At 35.9% G+C, this 19509-nt stretch overlaps 1 protein-coding gene and 1 pseudogene across 1 annotated transcript in view; one reads left to right on the top strand and one right to left on the bottom strand.

Moving 5' to 3' along the window:
• Positions 1 to 19509, top strand: part of Med13 (mediator complex subunit 13) — a 94159-nt gene that overhangs the window by 22666 nt on the left and 51984 nt on the right. Inside the window, exons 4-9 of the mRNA XM_075991224.1 lie at positions 5444 to 5589; positions 6290 to 6487; positions 8138 to 8332; positions 9087 to 9249; positions 9758 to 9868; positions 15573 to 16256. Coding sequence (XP_075847339.1) covers positions 5444 to 5589; positions 6290 to 6487; positions 8138 to 8332; positions 9087 to 9249; positions 9758 to 9868; positions 15573 to 16256 — 1497 coding nt within the window. The remainder of the gene's footprint in view (positions 1 to 5443; positions 5590 to 6289; positions 6488 to 8137; positions 8333 to 9086; positions 9250 to 9757; positions 9869 to 15572; positions 16257 to 19509) is intronic.
• Positions 18038 to 18218, bottom strand: LOC142832107 (small nucleolar RNA U3; annotated as a pseudogene).

Raw genomic sequence — 19509 nt, forward strand, 5'->3', positions numbered from 1 at the left:
TGTGCGTCCTCTTAGTGACTGGCATCTGAGTCATTTCCACCTTTTGACTACTCGTTATAAACACTGGTGTGCAAATATTTCCTTGGGTCCTTGCTTTTTATTCTTGTGGTTACATACTCAGAAGTGAAATTGTTGGATCATATGACAATTTTAAGTTTAATTATCTGGAAAATTGCCATGCTATTTTCCGTTGTGGTTGTAGTGTTTTACATTTTCATCAACAATATAAGAGTTTCGGTCTCATTGCATTCTTAACAATGCTTGTTATTTACTGGTTGTTAATAATCATGTTTGTTGGTGTGAAGTGGTATCTTAGTTTATTTCTGATTTGTATTTCATTAATCACTACTTTTAGTGAACATGATTTTTTATTGGCTGCTTATATATTCTTTCTGGGAAAATACCAGACTCTGCCTATTTTTAATAGAATGACTGTCTTATTTATTTATTTTTTAAGTCAGCATTTCCTTTAACTAATTTTATCGTGTGCGCGTGCATGTTTGTGGGGAGTAAGATCGTTTGATCAGTCTTGGAGATACTACTGCTACTCTACTGAGTTACATCCCCAGCCCTAATTTTTTTTTTTTTTTTTTTTTAAATATTTATTTATTTATTAAGTATACAGTATTCTTTCTGCGTGTATGACTGCAGGCCAGAAGAGGGCACCAGATCTCATTACAGATGGTTGTGAGCCACCATGTGGTTGCTGGGAATTGAACTCAGGACCTTTGGAAGAGCAGGCAATGCTCTTAACCTCTGAGCCATCTCTCAGCCCCCCAGCCCTAATTTTTTGAATTTAAAATAGACCATATCTTGGTGTAGTGGCTCATGCCAGTACTAAGAAGATAGAGACAGGCGGATCTCAATGACTTCAAAGCTAGCTTGGTCTACATAGTGAGTTCCCAGACAGCCAGGGCTACTTAGACCCTGTCTCAAAAATAAAAAAAAAATAAATAAAAAACCAAGTCATATAACCCTTTTTGATCCTCAGATTCTCTACCAGCAAAATAAAAGATTGTTTTTCTGTAACTTCTTAAGACAAGTGAAAAAAACAGGTATTTTACTTCCTAGTAGTACACACACAAAGACACACACACATACACGCACGTACGCACACACCCACGCACGCACACACGTACTCTAATGCAGGCACATGTGTTTATATTAATTAAACCCATTCTAGCAAATTGGATATGGTGACAAACACCTGTTAGCCAGTAATCTTGGTACTTTGAAAGTGGAAGCAGAAGATCTCAACTTTGAGGCCAAGTTGCTACAAGACTAGTTCAGTGCTAGGCTGAGAGACAAAATGAGACTGCTCAAAAACTTGTAATAAAAGAGCTAAGTTTCATTCTTTGCTTTTCTAAGATAACGTCCTGCTGTATACCTAGAGTGTCTTTTTATTCCTCTGTTTTCTTTTCCCAAGTGTTGGGGTTGTAGAGATATGCCGTTTACTACATCTAGTTCTAGAGGAGCTAACTTTGATCTTGAGTAATCATTGTTGTCTGCCTCCCCCCTTTTGATGGTGACCTAAGTTTGATAACCAGAACCTACATGGTAGAAAGAAAAAAAACTTAACACCCACAAGTTGACCTCTGACCTCTACAAGTGTACCATGGCATGCTCAAAGTCCACACAACAGAAAAATATGGAAAACAAACAAAACCCTTTTATTTAATTTCAATATATAACTGAACATTTCTGTAACAAAATTATTGTGGTTTGATCTTTGAATTCTGCCATATTGGTAAATAGAAAACGAACAGTAGTTTTTATTTTCCTTCAGAGTAACTAACAATGTAAGTTCCTTGGCTTGTCATTGTAGTTACAGACATGTTCATTTTCCTTCATGCTAACCATAGGCACTTCATAGAATGATACTAGAAAAGATACCATTTCTCTCTGAAAGAGGCCTTCTGAGTAGTGTGTAAGTGGTATTCTAAAATTCTTTGTCCTTTAGTGTTCTGTGACTAGAATATTCGTTTTAATATAAGAATCTTAAAAGTATGAATCCTATTTTAGAGCATTTTCCCCCAACATTATACACAAACTTAGTTTATAAATCATTTTGTATTACAGTATGATCAGTGTACATTGAGGTCATTTGCTGGCAGTGTGGGAGGGATGGTTTTCCTTGCTATAGATTGCTGGAGTTAAGAGCTGCTGGTAAACAGGGTATTGCAGATAGACAATATTAGTTTTTCACAGAGATTCATTGGAGGCTAATTTATTACTTTATACTAGAAAGCCAAGTTTTCTTTTCTAACTTAAATGGGGCCAGAGAGATGTAAACAGGTAAAGGCACTTGGAACCAAGTCTGATAACTTGAGCTTGATCTTAGAGGCTGATGTGGAAGAAGAGAACTGATGGCTCCCAGGTGTCCTTTGACCCTGACAAGCACGTATGCATGTGCACATACCACACATAAACTAAATAAAATGTAACTATAAAAGGGTTAAATAGCAAAATTCTCATTGAATATAAGTTGTTGGGGAATTTGCGAGTGGTTTTCATGCTTTTTTCTTGTTGTTTTGTCCTGTGGACGGACACGTTACTTTCTATTTTAGCACTGGATTGCACACTTAATGCCCCTTTAGTTTATTTTGAAATATGGTGTCACTAAGTTTGCTGAGGCTGACTGTGAAAAGTATTTTGTTTCCTAATTTAATATTCCTTTTTAGAAGTGAACACAGTAGAAAGCAGTATTTCAGAGAATGTTACTGTTTAGAGGAACAATAAGTAAAGATATGTAATTCAGGTCTCCAAACCTGTCTTTTTTTTCTTTTTTTTTTAAGTTAAAGAACCTATGTCTATTTTAAGTTATTGCTTATCCTTGCAAATATTTTTTGGAAGTGTTTACTATATACATTGAAGATTTGCTATTCAATGGATTGTGAAGATGTCTCAAGCTTGCTGCACCTCATAAAAAGCCAGCTCAGGGGCTGGAGAGATGGCTCAGTGGTTAAGAGCACTGGCTGCTCTTCAGAGGTCCTGAGTTCAATTCTCAGCAACATGGTGGCTTATAACCATCTGTAATGAGATCTGGCGCCCTCTTCTGGCATGCGGGCATACATGAAGGCAGAATGTTGTATACATTAATAAATAAAGTCTTAAAAAAAAAAGCCAGCTCTGACAATGTGTGCCTGCAATCCCGGTGCTGTAGAGAAAGAGACAGGAAGATTGCTGGGGCTTGCTGGCCAGCCACTCTCACCAAATTCTGAACTATAGGGTCGGTGAGAGACCCTGTCTCAAAAGTAAGGTAGAGAGCAGTTGAAGCAACACCTAACTTTGACTTGCCTGCACACTTAGTACACATGTACTAACTTGTACACACATGTATCCACACACACAATGTTACTGTAGTTACCAAATAACAGTTTTTATAAAGGAAAGTGGATGATGAGTTGGGGCCAATAATGAAATCTTCCACTGATATTAAAGTTAAAATTCTTTTTAAGATATGTATAAATTGGCTGGGAACTAAAGGAATTTTGAGAGATTAGGATGTGGAGACAAGTATGTGGCAGATAAAAGCAGTTTTGGTGGGTTAAATTTCATGGTTTACACAGTTTGGCAAAAATCAGATTCTAAAGGGCCTAAAGTGCTATGTTAATGCTTTTGAAAATTAGCCCCGAACATTTTGGGGAACTGGTGAATGATTTTAAGTTTTCCAGTTATATGATCATAATTAATTTTTAGAAAGATCCCATTTAGCAGTGTGAGGCAAGGAGGCAATGTAGGAGATTCTTCTCAGACCTTAAAAGACTTAGACTTGAATGTGGTGGGTGCACTCCTGCAAGGAGGCCAAGGAAGGCAAAATGTTTCAGAATTTGAGCTGTTCTTGGTTACATTGCAAATTCTAGGTGACTCTGGGATACATAGTAAAACATAATGAATAAAATATTTTATTACTTGATAATAAAAACACCCCTAAAAAACATGTGGATCTATAAATCACAAATATTATTGAGAGTTAGAAATCAGGAATTGGTAGAAGCAGGGAATGATGGAACAAAGAAAAATTTAAGATAGTTTTGTATTTGTGGTTTAGAGCATTATACAGAGAATAAATTTAAAAATAGACTTGATGGTTAGTTATCAAAAAGTTCAGATATCGATTTTATCCTACAGTGTGTAGTGTGTATCAATGTGCCGTATCACTTTGTGTCAGAGACTTACTGCAGATGCAATATAGAGCAAAGACAAATTCTTTCACTAGAGGTTGCATTCTGGGCCAACTGTGAGAAATAAGTAAAACTATAAAATGTATTTACATGATGGTTATTCTTCCTTTACCAAAAACACCTTTTCACCCCCAAGAAAGAGGATTTGGAAGCAGTATAGATTAATTAGTGAAATGCCTACTTTGAGACTTTACTCAGATAATTTCGTCTAAGAAGGTGGCTTCAGAGGGTTTGAGAAAAAAACAAAACAAAACAAAAACTGAAGGTACAAAGGCAGGTCTGTTTAAGAATCACTGGGGAAGTCAGTGTGTGAGAGAAGAGACATCTAAGACCGTCAGACCTAGAAGTGTTGAAATGGGAGAAGTGATGAAGGTAGGTTGATGGCTGTCACTATGGGATGCTCAGAACAATCTCGGCAATGAGATCCAAGTTCTGTCTCTTTTCAGGAATTAAAATTTCATTTTCAGTACAGAGTTCTTCATGTTAAGGCATTCTTGTAACATTCTATCTTTACAGCATTTAACTAAGTTCATGGCCTGGTACAGTGCCATGGTGCTTAGCATAAAAGTTCCTTCTTGAATGAAGGAATAACACTTGCTCTCTTTTAGTAGTTTCATGAAGAGTTGTTTTGTGTGTGTGTCTGTGTATGCGTGTGTCTGGGAGTGTGTGTGCATGTGTTCCCCAACTTTTTCTTTTAAAAAATTTTGGGATTGTATTGGTAGTTTATTTTGCATTAAACTTCCTTGACTTATTTCTGTGGTCATTTAATAATTGGATATGTGTTGTACCTAACTTATCTTAACTGGTTTCCTGAAGCTATTTGCATTATAAACAGTGTTGTGAAGAACACTTTTTATCTTTGTTCATGTCCATAATTTCTCCCCTACAGATGATAAAGATTTCTGAGCTAAAGTATGCGTTTTTGTAGTATAGCTTCTTAATAAAGCAGAGCATGTTGAGTTGAGAATGTAGCTCATTTAGTAGAGTGCTTGGCTATTATGCATGAGACCGTATGTTCCCAGGATCCAGGTTCCCATAAATATGGCATGGTGGCACATGCTTGTACTTTGAGCACCCAGGAGGTCAAGTTAGGATGATCAGAAGTTCAGAGTCATCCTTGACTACATAGTGAATTTGAGGCTAGCCTGAAATATGTGAATTTCTGTCTCAAAATAATTAAAACATCAAATGCAAAGCAAGTTATTTTTAATTTTTTGCTATTAATCATCACTAAAATATAACTTTTCCTTCTTTATTAGTGAACACTTGTCCTGCTCTTTCACCTTTTTCTTGCATGGAGACAGCAATGTTTGTACCAGTGTGGAAATTAACCAACATCAACCTGTATACCTTCTCAGTGAAGAGCATGTCACCCTTGCTCAACAGTCTAATAGCCCATTTCAAGGTAGATTATTCTCATTTCAGTATTGGAAATTAAAACTTCAATGCTAGCAATTACAATAGTAAGACACCAAAATACGTATCATTAGTGAAATTAATTAAAAATTTTATGAATGGGAATATTAACATTTCTGTGTTTTCTGTTAATAGCATCTTATATTATCTGTGTGTTAATCATCTCAAGGTTGTGTTGCATAAGCCATGTTTAGCATAGCTACCCAGGGGAACTTTTGATTTCATTTATACCATGAATTGTTGAACTCAAGTGAAGTTGTTTTATAACGTTGCTAATTGCTTTTTAAGTCCTGAAAGTATCTACTATTTTAAATGTAGTGTGTGGGTTTTTCTAAATTTTTGTGGCAGTACTTCATAAATATTTAGACTTATTTATCCACATTTTATTCAGGTTGCCCCCATTTTGTTAATGAGAGTCAGAATAAAGTGTATGATACACACATATTTCCAGTTCATTTTGAAATGTATTGTTTTCTGATTTGGGGGTAAGCATATTTTAACAATTTTCAAAATCTTAGCATTGTTTTTATATTGAAAATAATAAAGTGTAACAAATTGACTTTCTTGATGTAATCACAGTGGATTTCCTTTTTGTATCCTTTTCGACTTACATCATTGCAACACTGTTTATTATGGTTTTTATTGGCTGTAACAGTCTTTACTTACTTGAAATCTGCTTTGGTTTCTAGTTATCTTAAGTCCGTTTGGACTAAATGGCACTCTCACGGGACAGGCATTCAAGATGTCTGATTCAGCTACAAAAAAATTAATTGGTGAATGGAAACAGTTCTATCCTATTTCATGTGGTTTGAAGGAGATGTCTGAAGAGAAGCAGGAAGATATGGATTGGGAAGATGATTCTTTGGCTGCAGTAGAAGTTCTTGTTGGTATGGATTCTGATATTAGTCTGAAGGAGAATAATAAATCTTGCATGTTTTAGTTAGATTTTGTTTAATAACAGACAATCCCATTGGCATCCAACACCAAACATTTTATTTCTTGAACATTACTTAAGGGCTACAGCTTGGCTGTGATGGCTTTATGTGTCTTCTCATTGTATGATCTAGGTTAAAGAATACCCAGTATCTGGGACACCATGTTCTTATGAAAATAAAGGAATAATAGGGACCAAGCCTAACCATATAAATGTATTTAAAGCTTCTGCTGGGATGTGTTTGCTCACATATAATTGGACAAGGCTAGTTACATGGTAGCGCCAGAGTTATAGTGATAGAGGAATATACTCTGTTGTCTACATGCTCAAGAAGAGGGCAAGAGTAAAGGCGTTAATATTTGGAGGCTGGAAAGATTGACAGCCTGTATTATGTATAGTGCTTGAATATTAGTAAAACTTTCTCCTTCAGTAACAGAAAATATCCGTAAGTACTTTCTGATTTTGCTGTGTTCTACTTAAATCAGTTCTTTCCAGATTAGCTTTAGTCTCTATGTCTAAACATTCAAGGATACAGGTTAGCAAGGGGATCTGTTTCTGATCATATTAATCACATAGCAGCGATAAGATGTTAAAGAATACCGAACCAATCTCTCCTAGCATATTTAACTCTCTTAAGATGCGGCATATAGTTAAGTCTTATGGTAGGCGTGAGCAGATAATAGGGACTAGTTTTTACTGTAGTTAATGGAATCTAATAGTAATATCACATGTAAGGATTAACACACGGGAGGTCTGGATCTATCTATCTATCTATCTATCTATCTATCTATCTATCTATCTATCTATCTATCTATCTATCTATCTATCTATCTATCTAATCTATCTTGAATTTGAGACTCTTTCTTGTAACCCTGGCTGGTCCTGGACTCAAGACTCTCCTGCTCAACCTCCCTAGTCCTAGGAATACAGATACATGCCTGGCTTTTTAAAAAAAAATCGAAGCTATTCTTATTACTCCATTTCAGTAAATACATTGTTTGTTATTGAAATAGTTATGGCAGAAACAGAATACAAATGTTTATTAGATTTTTAAAATAGACAAGAAAGCAAAATGATCTATGATCTAAGTTTCCTGATTGCCTTCATTAAATTTATAAATTAAAATTTATAATGTAATGCACACTGGTCAGCTGTATTAAAAAAATACTAAAAAAACAAATAAATGTATTTATAGATAGAAAAATCTATGGTTTATTGGCTTAAAGTACTTGTTGTACAAGTGTAAGGATATGAGTTTTGATTCCAAAACCTTCATGAAGTACATACAGTATTGTGTTTTCCTGTAATCCCAGCCCTCCTATGGTAAGATGGAAAGTTGTGATAGTAGACCTGGAAGCTCACAGGCTAGTTAGACAGCAGCCCTGAGACCTTGTCTCAAACTAGGTAAAAAGTGAAGACTGATGTCTGAGTTTATTCTCTGCCCTCCATACACTCAAACACATTGGTAAGATATCTTTATTTATATAAATGTGATGCTATCTTATTAGACTTATCTTTTACTACAGTGCTTTTCAGTGAAAATAATTCCGTTACTGAGAAATTGGCAGCTGATTTTGTTTTGTTTTGTCCTTTCTGTTCTTAGCGGGTGTCCGAATGATCTACCCAGCTTGCTTTGTTCTAGTCTCTCAATCAGACATTCCTGCTCCTAGCTCTGTGGGATCCTCTCATTGTTCAGCTTCTTGCTTGGGTATCCATCAAGTGCCTGCTTCCACAAGAGATCCTGCTATGTCTTCAGTTACTCTTACCCCACCCACATCTCCTGAGGAAGTTCAAGCAGGTATTATACTAACTGCCTTATCAGCTCTGGTTACAAATCTATTCATTTGAGTACATCTGACTTACACAGTTTTTATCTTGAAATTGTTTAAAATTTACTGGAAAATTGCAACTATAATGCAAAGAACATATTCATCTAAATTCACACTTAAAACTTTTGCTTTTACCCTCTGTGTATGTATACATTGATTATAAATTAGTTTTTTTCTGACCCTCTTAAGAAAGCTGTAGACTTAATTTTTTGAATCTGTCCTGGAACTCGCTCTGCAGGCCAAGCTGGCCTCGAACTTACAGAGATCCGCCTGTCTCTGCCTCCTGAGTGCTGGGATTAAAGACATGCGGCACCACCGACTGGCAAATTAATTTCTTATTCCTACATATTCATTGTACTTTCAAAATTAAGATAACTCATACACATACATAACACGTGTGAGTGTGTATGTGTGATTGTTTGTGTTGCTGGGAATTAAACCCAGAACCTTCATAATAAGGTGGTATTCTACTGCTGGGCTGAACCTGGAACCTCTGTTTTTAATCCTTCAAGTCAACATTAGCATGCTACCATCCAGTTTATATCCCGTACTCAAAATTTTTACTCTTCTGCGTTTAAATAAAGTTTTCTGACCCCAGAATGTCACTAGACTTATTACCAAATAGAGAAAAGAGCAAACCATACAACAAATTAATAAAAATTCCCACGTTACTTTTCAATGTTTTCACCTTTCTATAGCCTCCTCTTCTTTGTTTGTTTCCAGTTGATCCTCAGTCTGCCCAGAAGTGGGTCAAACTTTCTTCAGTATCTGATGGCTTCAACACTGACAGTACTAGCCATCATGGAGGGAAAATACCCAGAAAATTAGCAAATCACGTGGTAGATAGAGTCTGGCAAGAATGCAACATGAACAGATTACAGAACAAGTATGTATCTTTATTTTATTTAATTTGTTTATTGTTTTTGGTCAAGATCTCATTGTGTATTCTTCACTAGTCTGGAACTTGGTTTGTAGACCAGGCAGGTCTCAACTCACAGAGCTCCAGCTGCCTTTGCCTCCCAAGTGCTGAGATTAGAGGCCTGTGCCACCATGTCCAGTTGTATCTTTTATTTTGAGATTTAAAACTTGCCTATTGGTTAAGTACAAGTATGAAATAAAAATTGTGAAAAATTAATTTTAAAAAATTGAAGATTAGAGCTGGGCAGTAGTGGCGCACACCTTTGATCCCAGCATTTGGGAGCCAGAGGCAGGTGGATCTCTGTGAATTTGAGGCCTGTCTGTCTACAAGAGTGAGTTCCTGAACAGACTCCAAAAAACTACACAGAGAACCCTTGTTTCCAAAAAAACAAGAAAACAAAAAGGCAAAAATATAAATATTAAATTATACTCTAATAGAAATTTTATATATTTAAGGAATTTATAATTTACTTTAGGAGGAAGTATTCTGCTACATCCAGTGGCCTATGTGAAGAAGAGTCAGCTGATAAAATAGCATGCTGGGACTTTGTTGAAGCCACACAAAGAACAACCTGCAGTTGTTTGAGGTAAGTTTATTTCCAGTTGGTGATGCTTACATTTATGTATATATTATAGTTAAGATGCTAATGCTTTGTTTGAGCTATCTTTGGAAATATGGTATGTTAGGATTTTTTTTCCCCAAAAGAGAAATGTGAGAAAAGATAGATGATAATTTTTTTTTAAATTTATTTTATGTACAGTGGTGTGAAGGTATCAGATTCCCTGGAACTGAAGTTATAGACAGTTGTGAGTTGCCATGTGGGTTCTGGGAATTGAACCCAGGCCTTCTGGAAGAGCAACCAGTGTGCTTTACTGCTGAACCATCTCTCCAAACCTTGATAGCAGCTATAGGCACACTTTTGGCGCTTGTTTCGAGGCTCTCTAACTGTGCTTCCCAGGCTGGCTTTGAATTTGAGATTGTCTTGCCTCAGCATTCTAAATGCTCGAATTACAGTCAGTCATACATCACCATACTTGGTTCACACATCTCTGGAGGAACACATTTCTTAATTGTAATATGCCTGAGAAATTTTCCTAGGTGTGTTTATAGCAGAGATGGTTTTCATAATTTTTAAAATTGCAGTGTTGAGTTTTGTATAGCAAGTTTTTATCCTTGGTAACTGTTGGCGAGTTACTGAAATAAGATTATGAAGTAATGATTTTACAGGAGGCATGATCAAAATACCGGCTTTCTATTGAGTTGCATTGTTGAAAGATTGTAGCAGAATGGATTAGCTTGGGGTTCATTGAGCAGTTGTATTCATTTTATATATTAAGGGCTTTTGTTGAGATTTGTTTATTAAGCTTTATGACATTTTTGTCAAGTTTATTACTTTCTGCAGATTAAAGGTAGATGCTTTTACAGATGCTTGACATCTGTAACGTTGATTTGTGATTGAATATGTACCTACCTCTGTTTTCCCATAAAAATGATCTGAAGGAATGGAGTCCCTGCAGGTTGTGGCCAGAGTTGTTATTTTTCATTTTGCTGTTGCTTTTTGCATATTAACTGTGTTTACTTGAATATATTGACAGACTCTCTAGTGTTGTAGTATGTTTTTTATGTAGATTTAATGTTTCTATTTAGACTCTTTGGTCTGAACCATCTACTTTTTGAAAAGCAACATTGTTGAAATTTGCCTCTCTAGATAGTTTAGACTAAGTAGAAGGACATTTTAATTAATATTTAACAGATTAAACTATTAAATACACATGCTCCTGAACATAAGAACAGGGGTTGGCAACCTAAATTCAGTGTGTTAAATGTAGGCCACTCCCTGTTTTGTTGTATGGCCTATGAGTTGGAAATGATATTTACGTTAAAAACATTTTAAGTATTTTGTTAATATATGTCTGGGTATTTTGTCTGTATGTATGAGAACAGTGTGTATGCAGTGCCCTGAAGGTCTGAAGGGGATGTAGGATCTCCAGGTATGAGCTGCTATGTTTGTGCTAGATATTAATCTCAGATCTTCTGGAAGAGCAACACATGCTCTTACCACTGAGTTATTGCTCTAGCTCCCTGATTTTTTTATATTTTAAAGAGTTTGAAAAATTAAAGAATATTTTGTGATACATGAAAGTTATGTGAAAATCAAATTTTAGTGTATATATACGAATAAAAATTGATTGGAACACACCCACATCTCATTTTTATATTGTCTGTGGTGCTTTCACTTGGCAGTGGCAGAATCGAATGATCATGTATCACTTTATGTGGGCATATATTTTGGGAAATTCCGGATCCTTAGGCTATTTTATTTTGAAGATCATAAAGCAGAACCCAAGGCAGCTGTACTGTCATTAAGCAGTGTATATTCTGGTACCACTAATGGATATATGGTCCATCATTGTCTGAAATGTGCTGTGTCTGTGACTATGCAGTGCTTACTGTCTAGTCCCTTAGAGAAGGTTTTTTTTTTTTTACCCTATGTTAAGATTTTTATTAAGCAAATCTGTTTGTTTGTTTCTAACATGTACTTTTGTTTTTAGTCCTCTTGACATAATGAATTTCAATTACATTATGTAAAGTGATTTTAGGAGAATAACTAAGAAATACATATTGTTAGCATTTAAATTCTTGGCCTTAATCCAAAAGTTTGCTTTTAGAAAGTTACTTTCTTTCATATTTTAAGGCAATTCTTCCAACATTTACAGAGATATTGATATATTGAATTAATAAATGTGGCTTTTCCATTTATTTTTCTGTAATTCTGGGTATATCTAGTTTTTTTCCCAAAGCATACATAGTATTTGATCTTTCGACTGCTTTATTTCCTTTCCTTTTTTTTTTTTTTTTTTTGGTTTTTCGAGACAGGGTTTCTCTTGTGGTTTTGGAGCCTGTCCTGGAACTAGCTCTTGTAGACCAGGCTGGTCTCGAACTCACAGAGATCTGCCTGTCTCTGCCTCCCGAGTGCTGGGATTAAAGGCGCGCGCCACCACCGCCCGGCTTCCTTTTCTTTTTTGACATCAGATGTTCATGTATTAGCTATTTGTAGGTCTACCTCATTGCTTTAAAAACTTAATTATTATTAAATATTCTACTGAATGGTGGTACCATATTTTCTAGATTAGATAGACAAGTTACTTCTGAAACTTTGCTTTGTGTTTCTTGTGGTGATAGATTGTTACATATTTTTTTCAATATTTAGTCTGTGACAAGAGCTTTCATAGACTCAGAATACATGAGTGAGCAAACCTCTTGCTAAAGCCCATACCCTGGAAGTGATGCGGTAATTTCCTTACAAAAAAAATATTCACGTCTCTTTTTCAATTTAAGAGTGAATGCTAGGCAGAAAGAAGACTAGGTGGGTAATGTGAGCAAAAGAACTTTTTAAACTCTTGAGACGTGAAAATGAGTATCAAGTTTACTCAGTTTCATATTCATAAATTTAAGGCATTCATATTTTTACATTTTTCTTGTGCATGCATTGATCTAAAAACTATCTTCAGAATTATTTATTTTGTTGGGGGATAAAATTGTTTTGATTGAGTGTTTGTATTGGTCGGGTAGATTAGTAGTGTACTTGTTCCCAGGCTGTAGTCTAGTGCAGTGTTTATTCACCGAATTGCTACTTAAGAAAGCAATGTCATATTTCAGATTTCAACTTTTTTAAAATTTATTTTTATTTTATGTGCACGTTTGTCCAGGTGAGGGTGTTAGAAACCCTGACTGGAGTTACATACAGATGTGAGCTGCCATGTAGGTGCTAGGAATTGAACCCCGTCCTCTAGAAGAGTAGCCAGTATTTTTAACTGCTTAGCCCTCTCTCTAGCATCTTGGTCAAATTCTTAAGAGCCATATACAGGACATTTTTATCATTGTAGTAGAAACTTACTTTAGAGCTTTAATTATATTCAACATTTTTAGCATGAGTGCTTCATAGAAAATTGCTTTGTAATATATCACACCAGAAGAGATAGAGGGTCTGGTTATCTGTCTTCTAAGAATGTTTAAGTGTAGCCAGTTGGAGTGGCCCATGCTTTTAATCCCAGTACTCAGAAGGTAGAGGCTAGCTTGCTAGCTTATAGACAGTTTCAGGACAGCCAGTATTGCATAGAGAGAGAGCCCCCATCTTCCCTCAAAACAGTTTAAGTTTGACTACAGATTGATACTTTGACCTTTGCACTGAATTTCCTAACTATAAATTGCAAATATAGATTTCTTCTTTTGAGATCTTTGATTTCTTTTCTTCCCTTGTACTACATACATTTTTAGTTAAGTATTAGTAGTAATGATTGGAGTTAGTATTGTTCTTTTGTTTTCTCACTATAAATTGCAAATATAGTTTTCTTTTGAGATCTTTGATTTCTTTTCTTCCCTTGTACTAGATACATTTTTAGTTAAGTATTAGTAGTAATGATTGGAGTTAGTATTCTTTTGTTTTCTCACTTACTCTCTTAATTTAATGAATACTGTAGATTTTTTTTTAATCTCATATCTAAAATTTTAGCTAGGATAAACTCCATTTGGTTGTATTGATTGTTTTAAACTTTGCTGAGTTGAATTGTTAATTTGCTCCTCTTAATGAAGAATATTGGTGTATGATTTTCATATAGTGTTTTTGATTTTGGCATTTGTTTGGGTAATGGGGATTTGGTTTCTTTCTATCCTTTGGTTATAGGTCATGTTTTTTCCTGTGATGTCCCAGGCTCTGTAGGAATGAATGTTGCAGAATGTTCCTTTGTCAGAAATTTCTTTGAACCAGCCATGGTGGCTCATGCCTTTAATCTCAGCACTTGGGAGGCATAGGCAGGTGGATCTCTGAGAGTTTAAGGCCAGCCTGGACTAGAGAGTTCCAGGACAGCCAAAGATACGCAGAGAAACCCTGTCTCAAAAAAAAAAAAAAAAAAAAAATCAAGGGGAAAAGAAATTTCTTTGAAAAAAATACTTGTCAGTTTTTTAGAATTATGATTTGTTACATTTGTGTATTGGGTTGGGCATGCACATGCAGCAGTGAACATGTGGAGATGAAGCAGCATGTGTGGATCTCCAGGGTTGACTTAGGTGGGCAGGCTCTCACAGACCTGTGCTACTGTTGTTTTGTTCTTTCTGGGTATCTCTGATTTAACTAACAAATAGGGTCCCCAGAATTAAAACTTCATGAATATTGAATTTAAGATCCCATACTCAATTGCCTTGCGAGATAATTTCTTAGTGTAAAAAGAAATAGAATAAAAAAATAGTGTATGTCAGTATTGTGAAATTGGAAGCCTCATTTTGAAAGAGATATTAGATCCAACAAAATTACTAGATTTTAAGGGATATTTTAAGTCCAGGACTTAAAATTTTTTAAAAGATGGGTTTTTATGTGCCTGAGTGTTTTGCCTGTGCACTGTATGTGTACCTGGTCCCGGTAGAGATCAGTAAAAGACATTAGATTGTTTGGAACTGGAGTTAAACTGGTTGGGAACCACCAATGGCTATTGTGATTTGAACCCGAGTCCTCTGTTTTCAGTTCAGAACTGTTACATGTGTAAAGAAAAGGTTATTTTAAGCATTTCTTTTTTTTTTCCTAATCTAGTGATCCCTTCCTTCTGTATCCAAATCTTGAGAGAACATAAGTAGATCCATCTGTCAAGTCAGTTCTAGCCCTTTCTAGTCTAATCAGTTACTGCTGTATTATAGTTAATGGCTAAGTTTTGGGCAAGCCATTCTTAACAGTTACCGACTCTAAAATACCAGGTATATTTACAAATGAAGAAATTGCAAACTTTATACTTTTTATTTTAACTAGATTTTTGTGTTTATTGAGATGCTAAGATAATAAAATGATATAGACTAATAATTAGTTATTTGATCAGAGAGCTATTAAGTGAATATAAGTGAGTTGACTTAAAAAATTTTTTAGAAGTTGTATTTTATGTACACGAATGCTTTGATTACATATACAGATGTGTCTCATATATATGTGCCTGTTGTCAGCGGATTCCTTGGAACTGGAGATAAATATGGTTGTGAGCCACCATGTAGGTGTTGTGAATTGAACCCGAGGCTTCTGCAAGAGTCAGTGCTCTTAACCACCATGTCATTTCTCCAGTCCGGCAAATTAGCTTTTATGTTCTGTATGTTTTTATGCGTTAGATCACTGAACAAGTTTCTTAAATTCAAATCATTCTATTAGAATTGTGTATGAAAAACAAGATCTCAAGTATTTCACAATCTTTGCATACTTTGTATAATAGTTGTACTTTAAAGTAAATAACTAAACCTATCTTTTAACTTTTCAGGCATAAAAGTCTCAAAACAAGAAATACTGGGCAACAAGGACAGGCACCATCTTTAGGGCAGCAACAACAAGTACTTCCTAAGCACAAGACCAATGAGAAGCAAGAAAAGAGCGAAAAGCCACAAAAACGCCCCTTGACTCCTTTTCACCATCGTGTATCTATTAGTGATGCTATTGGCATGGACACAGACTCAGCCAGCCAAAGACTTGTGGTCTCTGCTGCAGACAGTCAAGTGAGATTCTCAAACATCCGTACTAATGACATAGCAAAGACCCCGCAGATGCATGGGACTGAACTGGCAAATTCTCCTCAGCCTCCCCCACTTAGTCCTCATCCGTGTGATGTGGTTGATGAAGGAGTGACTAAAACACCTTCAACTCCCCAGAGTCAACATTTTTATCAAATGCCAACACCGGATCCCTTGGTTCCTACCAAACCAATGGAAGATAGAATAGACAGTTTGTCCCAGTCTTTTCCACCTCCATTTCAGGAAGCTGTAGAACCTACTGTGTATGTTGGTACAGCAGTAAACTTGGAAGAAGATGAAGCTAATGTAGCCTGGAAGTATTACAAAGTCCCAAAGAAAAAAGATGTAGAGTTTTTACCACCTCAGCTTCCAAATGATAAATTCAAGGATGATCCAGTTGGACCTTTTGGACAGGAAAGTGTAACATCAGTTACAGAGTATGTATATTTTTCAATAGTCACTACTATAAGTTAAGAGTAAAAGGTGTTGTAACTTCTTAATGCTATGACTCTACGATTTTACAGGGTTAAGATTTAGTAAAATAGATATTCCGAGTACTAAATTTGAATAATTTCTTTAGTTTGTTTATCTCTGAAGGAAGCACTCTATTATGAAACCGTTTAGCCACAAATAACTGGAGAAAGTAATGTGTAAAAGCTTCAGTATCTCACCCAGCTAAAGGATTTTGCCTGTGACTAGATTCATCCGCTCTCCTGTTACTCCTTCCACTCTCCTGAGCTTGGCACTTCCTGTGTCTATGCATGCCTTATGGTTTAGTTAATTCATATCATTGCTTTGTGATCGTGTGTTATTTGTGGATGTGCTGTAGTTTGTCTCCTCTTTTAGATAGACATCATCTTGTCTGTTTTTTATAGCAGTAGAGTAGGTAGCAAATTGGGGAGGTGGGTGCATACTTCCTTGTTTACGGATTTCTTTAGTAAACATATCTGAAGAGGAATTGCCAGACCTTCAGATGATTCCATTTTCAGTGAAAAGGTTAGAGCCAGATTGTTCTTCAAACAGCTGGCCTACGGTTTATACCATTAGGAGCCAATAGACCATGAAAACCATGTTGATTTTCATTTTTATCCCCTTGGCAATATAAGACTATTTTGACTGCATGAAGAATGGCAAGGCTTTATCTAAACACATGTTTGTAGATTTCTGGTCAGATTAAACATTTAAAATGTTCATTGAATAGTTAATGTTCCTCTGTGAATAACCTTTCTAAATTTTAAGGGTCTCCTTTCCTTTTTTATTTATTCTTTCCATATTTTTGGTACTAACCCTGTACTATTAAATGCACTATAGATATCTTTCTACATCTAGTCTGTCTTTTTGTTCACTTTATATATGGCTTATTTTGGACAGAATATAGCTGGCTTTCTTTTGGGACTTTTCTTACTTTTTATATTGCTTGGAATATGTTCCTAGCCTATCCAACTATTTTAATGTGTAATTTTTTCAGTGGTATGACTCAACCACCAAAACACCTTCATATTCCTTTGTTAAATTTATTTTTATGTGTATTGTTGTTTTGTCCGCATGTATGTCTGTGCACCATGTGTGTACCTGATGATCTTAGAACACAGACTAGGATGTTGCATTCCTTGGGACTGAAGTTATTGACAATTGTGAACTGCCATGTGATGTGGGTGCTGGGATTTGAACCCCGGTTCTTTGGAAGAGCAGCTAGTGTTCTTCATTGGCTATCTCCCTAACCCTCTATTATATAATCTCTCTCTCTCTCTCTCTCTCTCTCTCTCTCTCTCTCTCTCTCTCTCTCTCTCTCATTTTTTCATGACAGTTTCTCTATAGCTTTGGAGCCTATCCTAGAACTATCTCTTGTACTCCAGGCTGGCCTCAAACTCACAGAGATCTGCCTGCCTCTCCCTCCTAAGTGTTGGAATTAAAGGTGTGCGCTACCATCTCCCGGTTTATATGATGTGTTAGATTTTATTAATTACTGAAGATAGCACACATCCTTTTTTGTTTGCCTGCAGTGCTGGACATCAAATCCAGTGCTGTGTGAATGCTAGGCAAGCTGTCTGTCACTGAGCAATAGCCCCAGTCTTTGGCTTTTTGGTTTTTTTTTTTTTTAAGTTTGTTTTGCTTTATGTGCATGGGACATTTTAACTTCCAGCACATGCATTCCTAGTACCCTTTAGTAGCCATTGGATCCTAAGGTTGTGAACCTCCATATGGGTACTGGCAATTGAACACAGTTCCTCTGTAACAGTAGCAGGGCTGGGGAGGTGGGGGAGTGTAGCAACACCAGAGCCATCTTCATGCTTGAGAGAGAATACTCTGTTTCTTTCTTGTGTTTTGGGTGCTCTACACAGTTGGAGAAACTTCTTTAGCAAATCAGCTGTAGACATGATGCCTGAAAGTATAGTCTTTTTAAAAAGTTAAATACAAAGGAATGGGTTTCATTATGCCATCTTCATCAACTATGTCATTATATTTTGTTGTTTGTTCCTCTCTCCACTGTCCTTTTCTGTGCCCACTCTTCTCTGTAACTGGCTCTCTTTCTTTGGATAATATCCTGTTTTTGTGTTCAAGATAGGGTTTTTCTGTGTTACCCTGGCTCTCCTCACTGGTCCTGAATTCAGAGAGATCTGTGTGCCTCTGTGAGCCTCTGCCTCCCAAGTGCTGAGATTAAAGATGGGTACCACCATGCCCAGCTATGTACCATACTTTATCCATTGATGGACATGTAAACTGGTATCATTTACTGGCTGTTGTGTAGGAATGATCCAGTATACTTAAGTATCTTTGGATCATGTGGTCACTTTAGTTTTTGTTTGTCTTTTTGAGGAACTTCTATACTGATTTTTTTCATAGGAGCCTCTATACTGCTGTACAGTATATATACTGTATATGTATATCTATATACATATAGATATACATGGTTGTACCGGAATTGAATAAGCCTTCATTTCCTCATATCCTTGCCTGCATTTGTTGCATTTGTTGCTTTTTTTTTAAGGTAGCCATTTTGATAAGAGTGAGATAAGAGTCTCAAGTTTGCATTTCCTTGATTGCTAAGAAAGTTTACCCTGTCATCTATTTGCTTTCTGATTTGGCCACATCTTCCTTAAGAAAAAAAAAAGTCAAACTCATGCTTTGTGGTCATTCATACTATATCAGAGGGAGCAGAGGGCCATTTACTCCTCATCATATGGTGTTCCTTGAAAGTTGAAGGGAATTTTTCTGATTATTCTATCCAAATTATGGCTTGATTTTACTCTTCCAAATCACTGCCTCTCCTATATTGTTTTTTTTAAATTTGTTACTTGTACATTTCCATATCTGAAATTATGTATTTATTAATGGAGTCTTTTCTCTGCTAGAATGTAAGCTCTACAAGGGCAAGGACTTTTTGCTGCTGTGCCTCTGTTAACACAAGCACAAGGTGTACAGGTAGATGCACACCTGGAGTAATCCTGTGCACATTGTAGAATGCACATGTTTGGATGAATCAAATGACAGTGTGTCTAGAGCACCTTGTTCTTTCCAAGTTGGATTTTCTTACTTATTGTAGAAATGTGGCGATATGAGTATTTTTTATATTAGAAAATTTAGGAATGTGTTTTTTATGGATACATTATTTATATTCATAAGATCTAAGAATTCTAGCCATAGCTTTAAATATATGTCTTGACTGCTTAAGCTTATAACATTTAACCT

This window comes from Microtus pennsylvanicus, chromosome 11 (assembly GCF_037038515.1).
Source record: "Microtus pennsylvanicus isolate mMicPen1 chromosome 11, mMicPen1.hap1, whole genome shotgun sequence".
NCBI lineage: Eukaryota > Metazoa > Chordata > Mammalia > Rodentia > Cricetidae > Microtus > Microtus pennsylvanicus.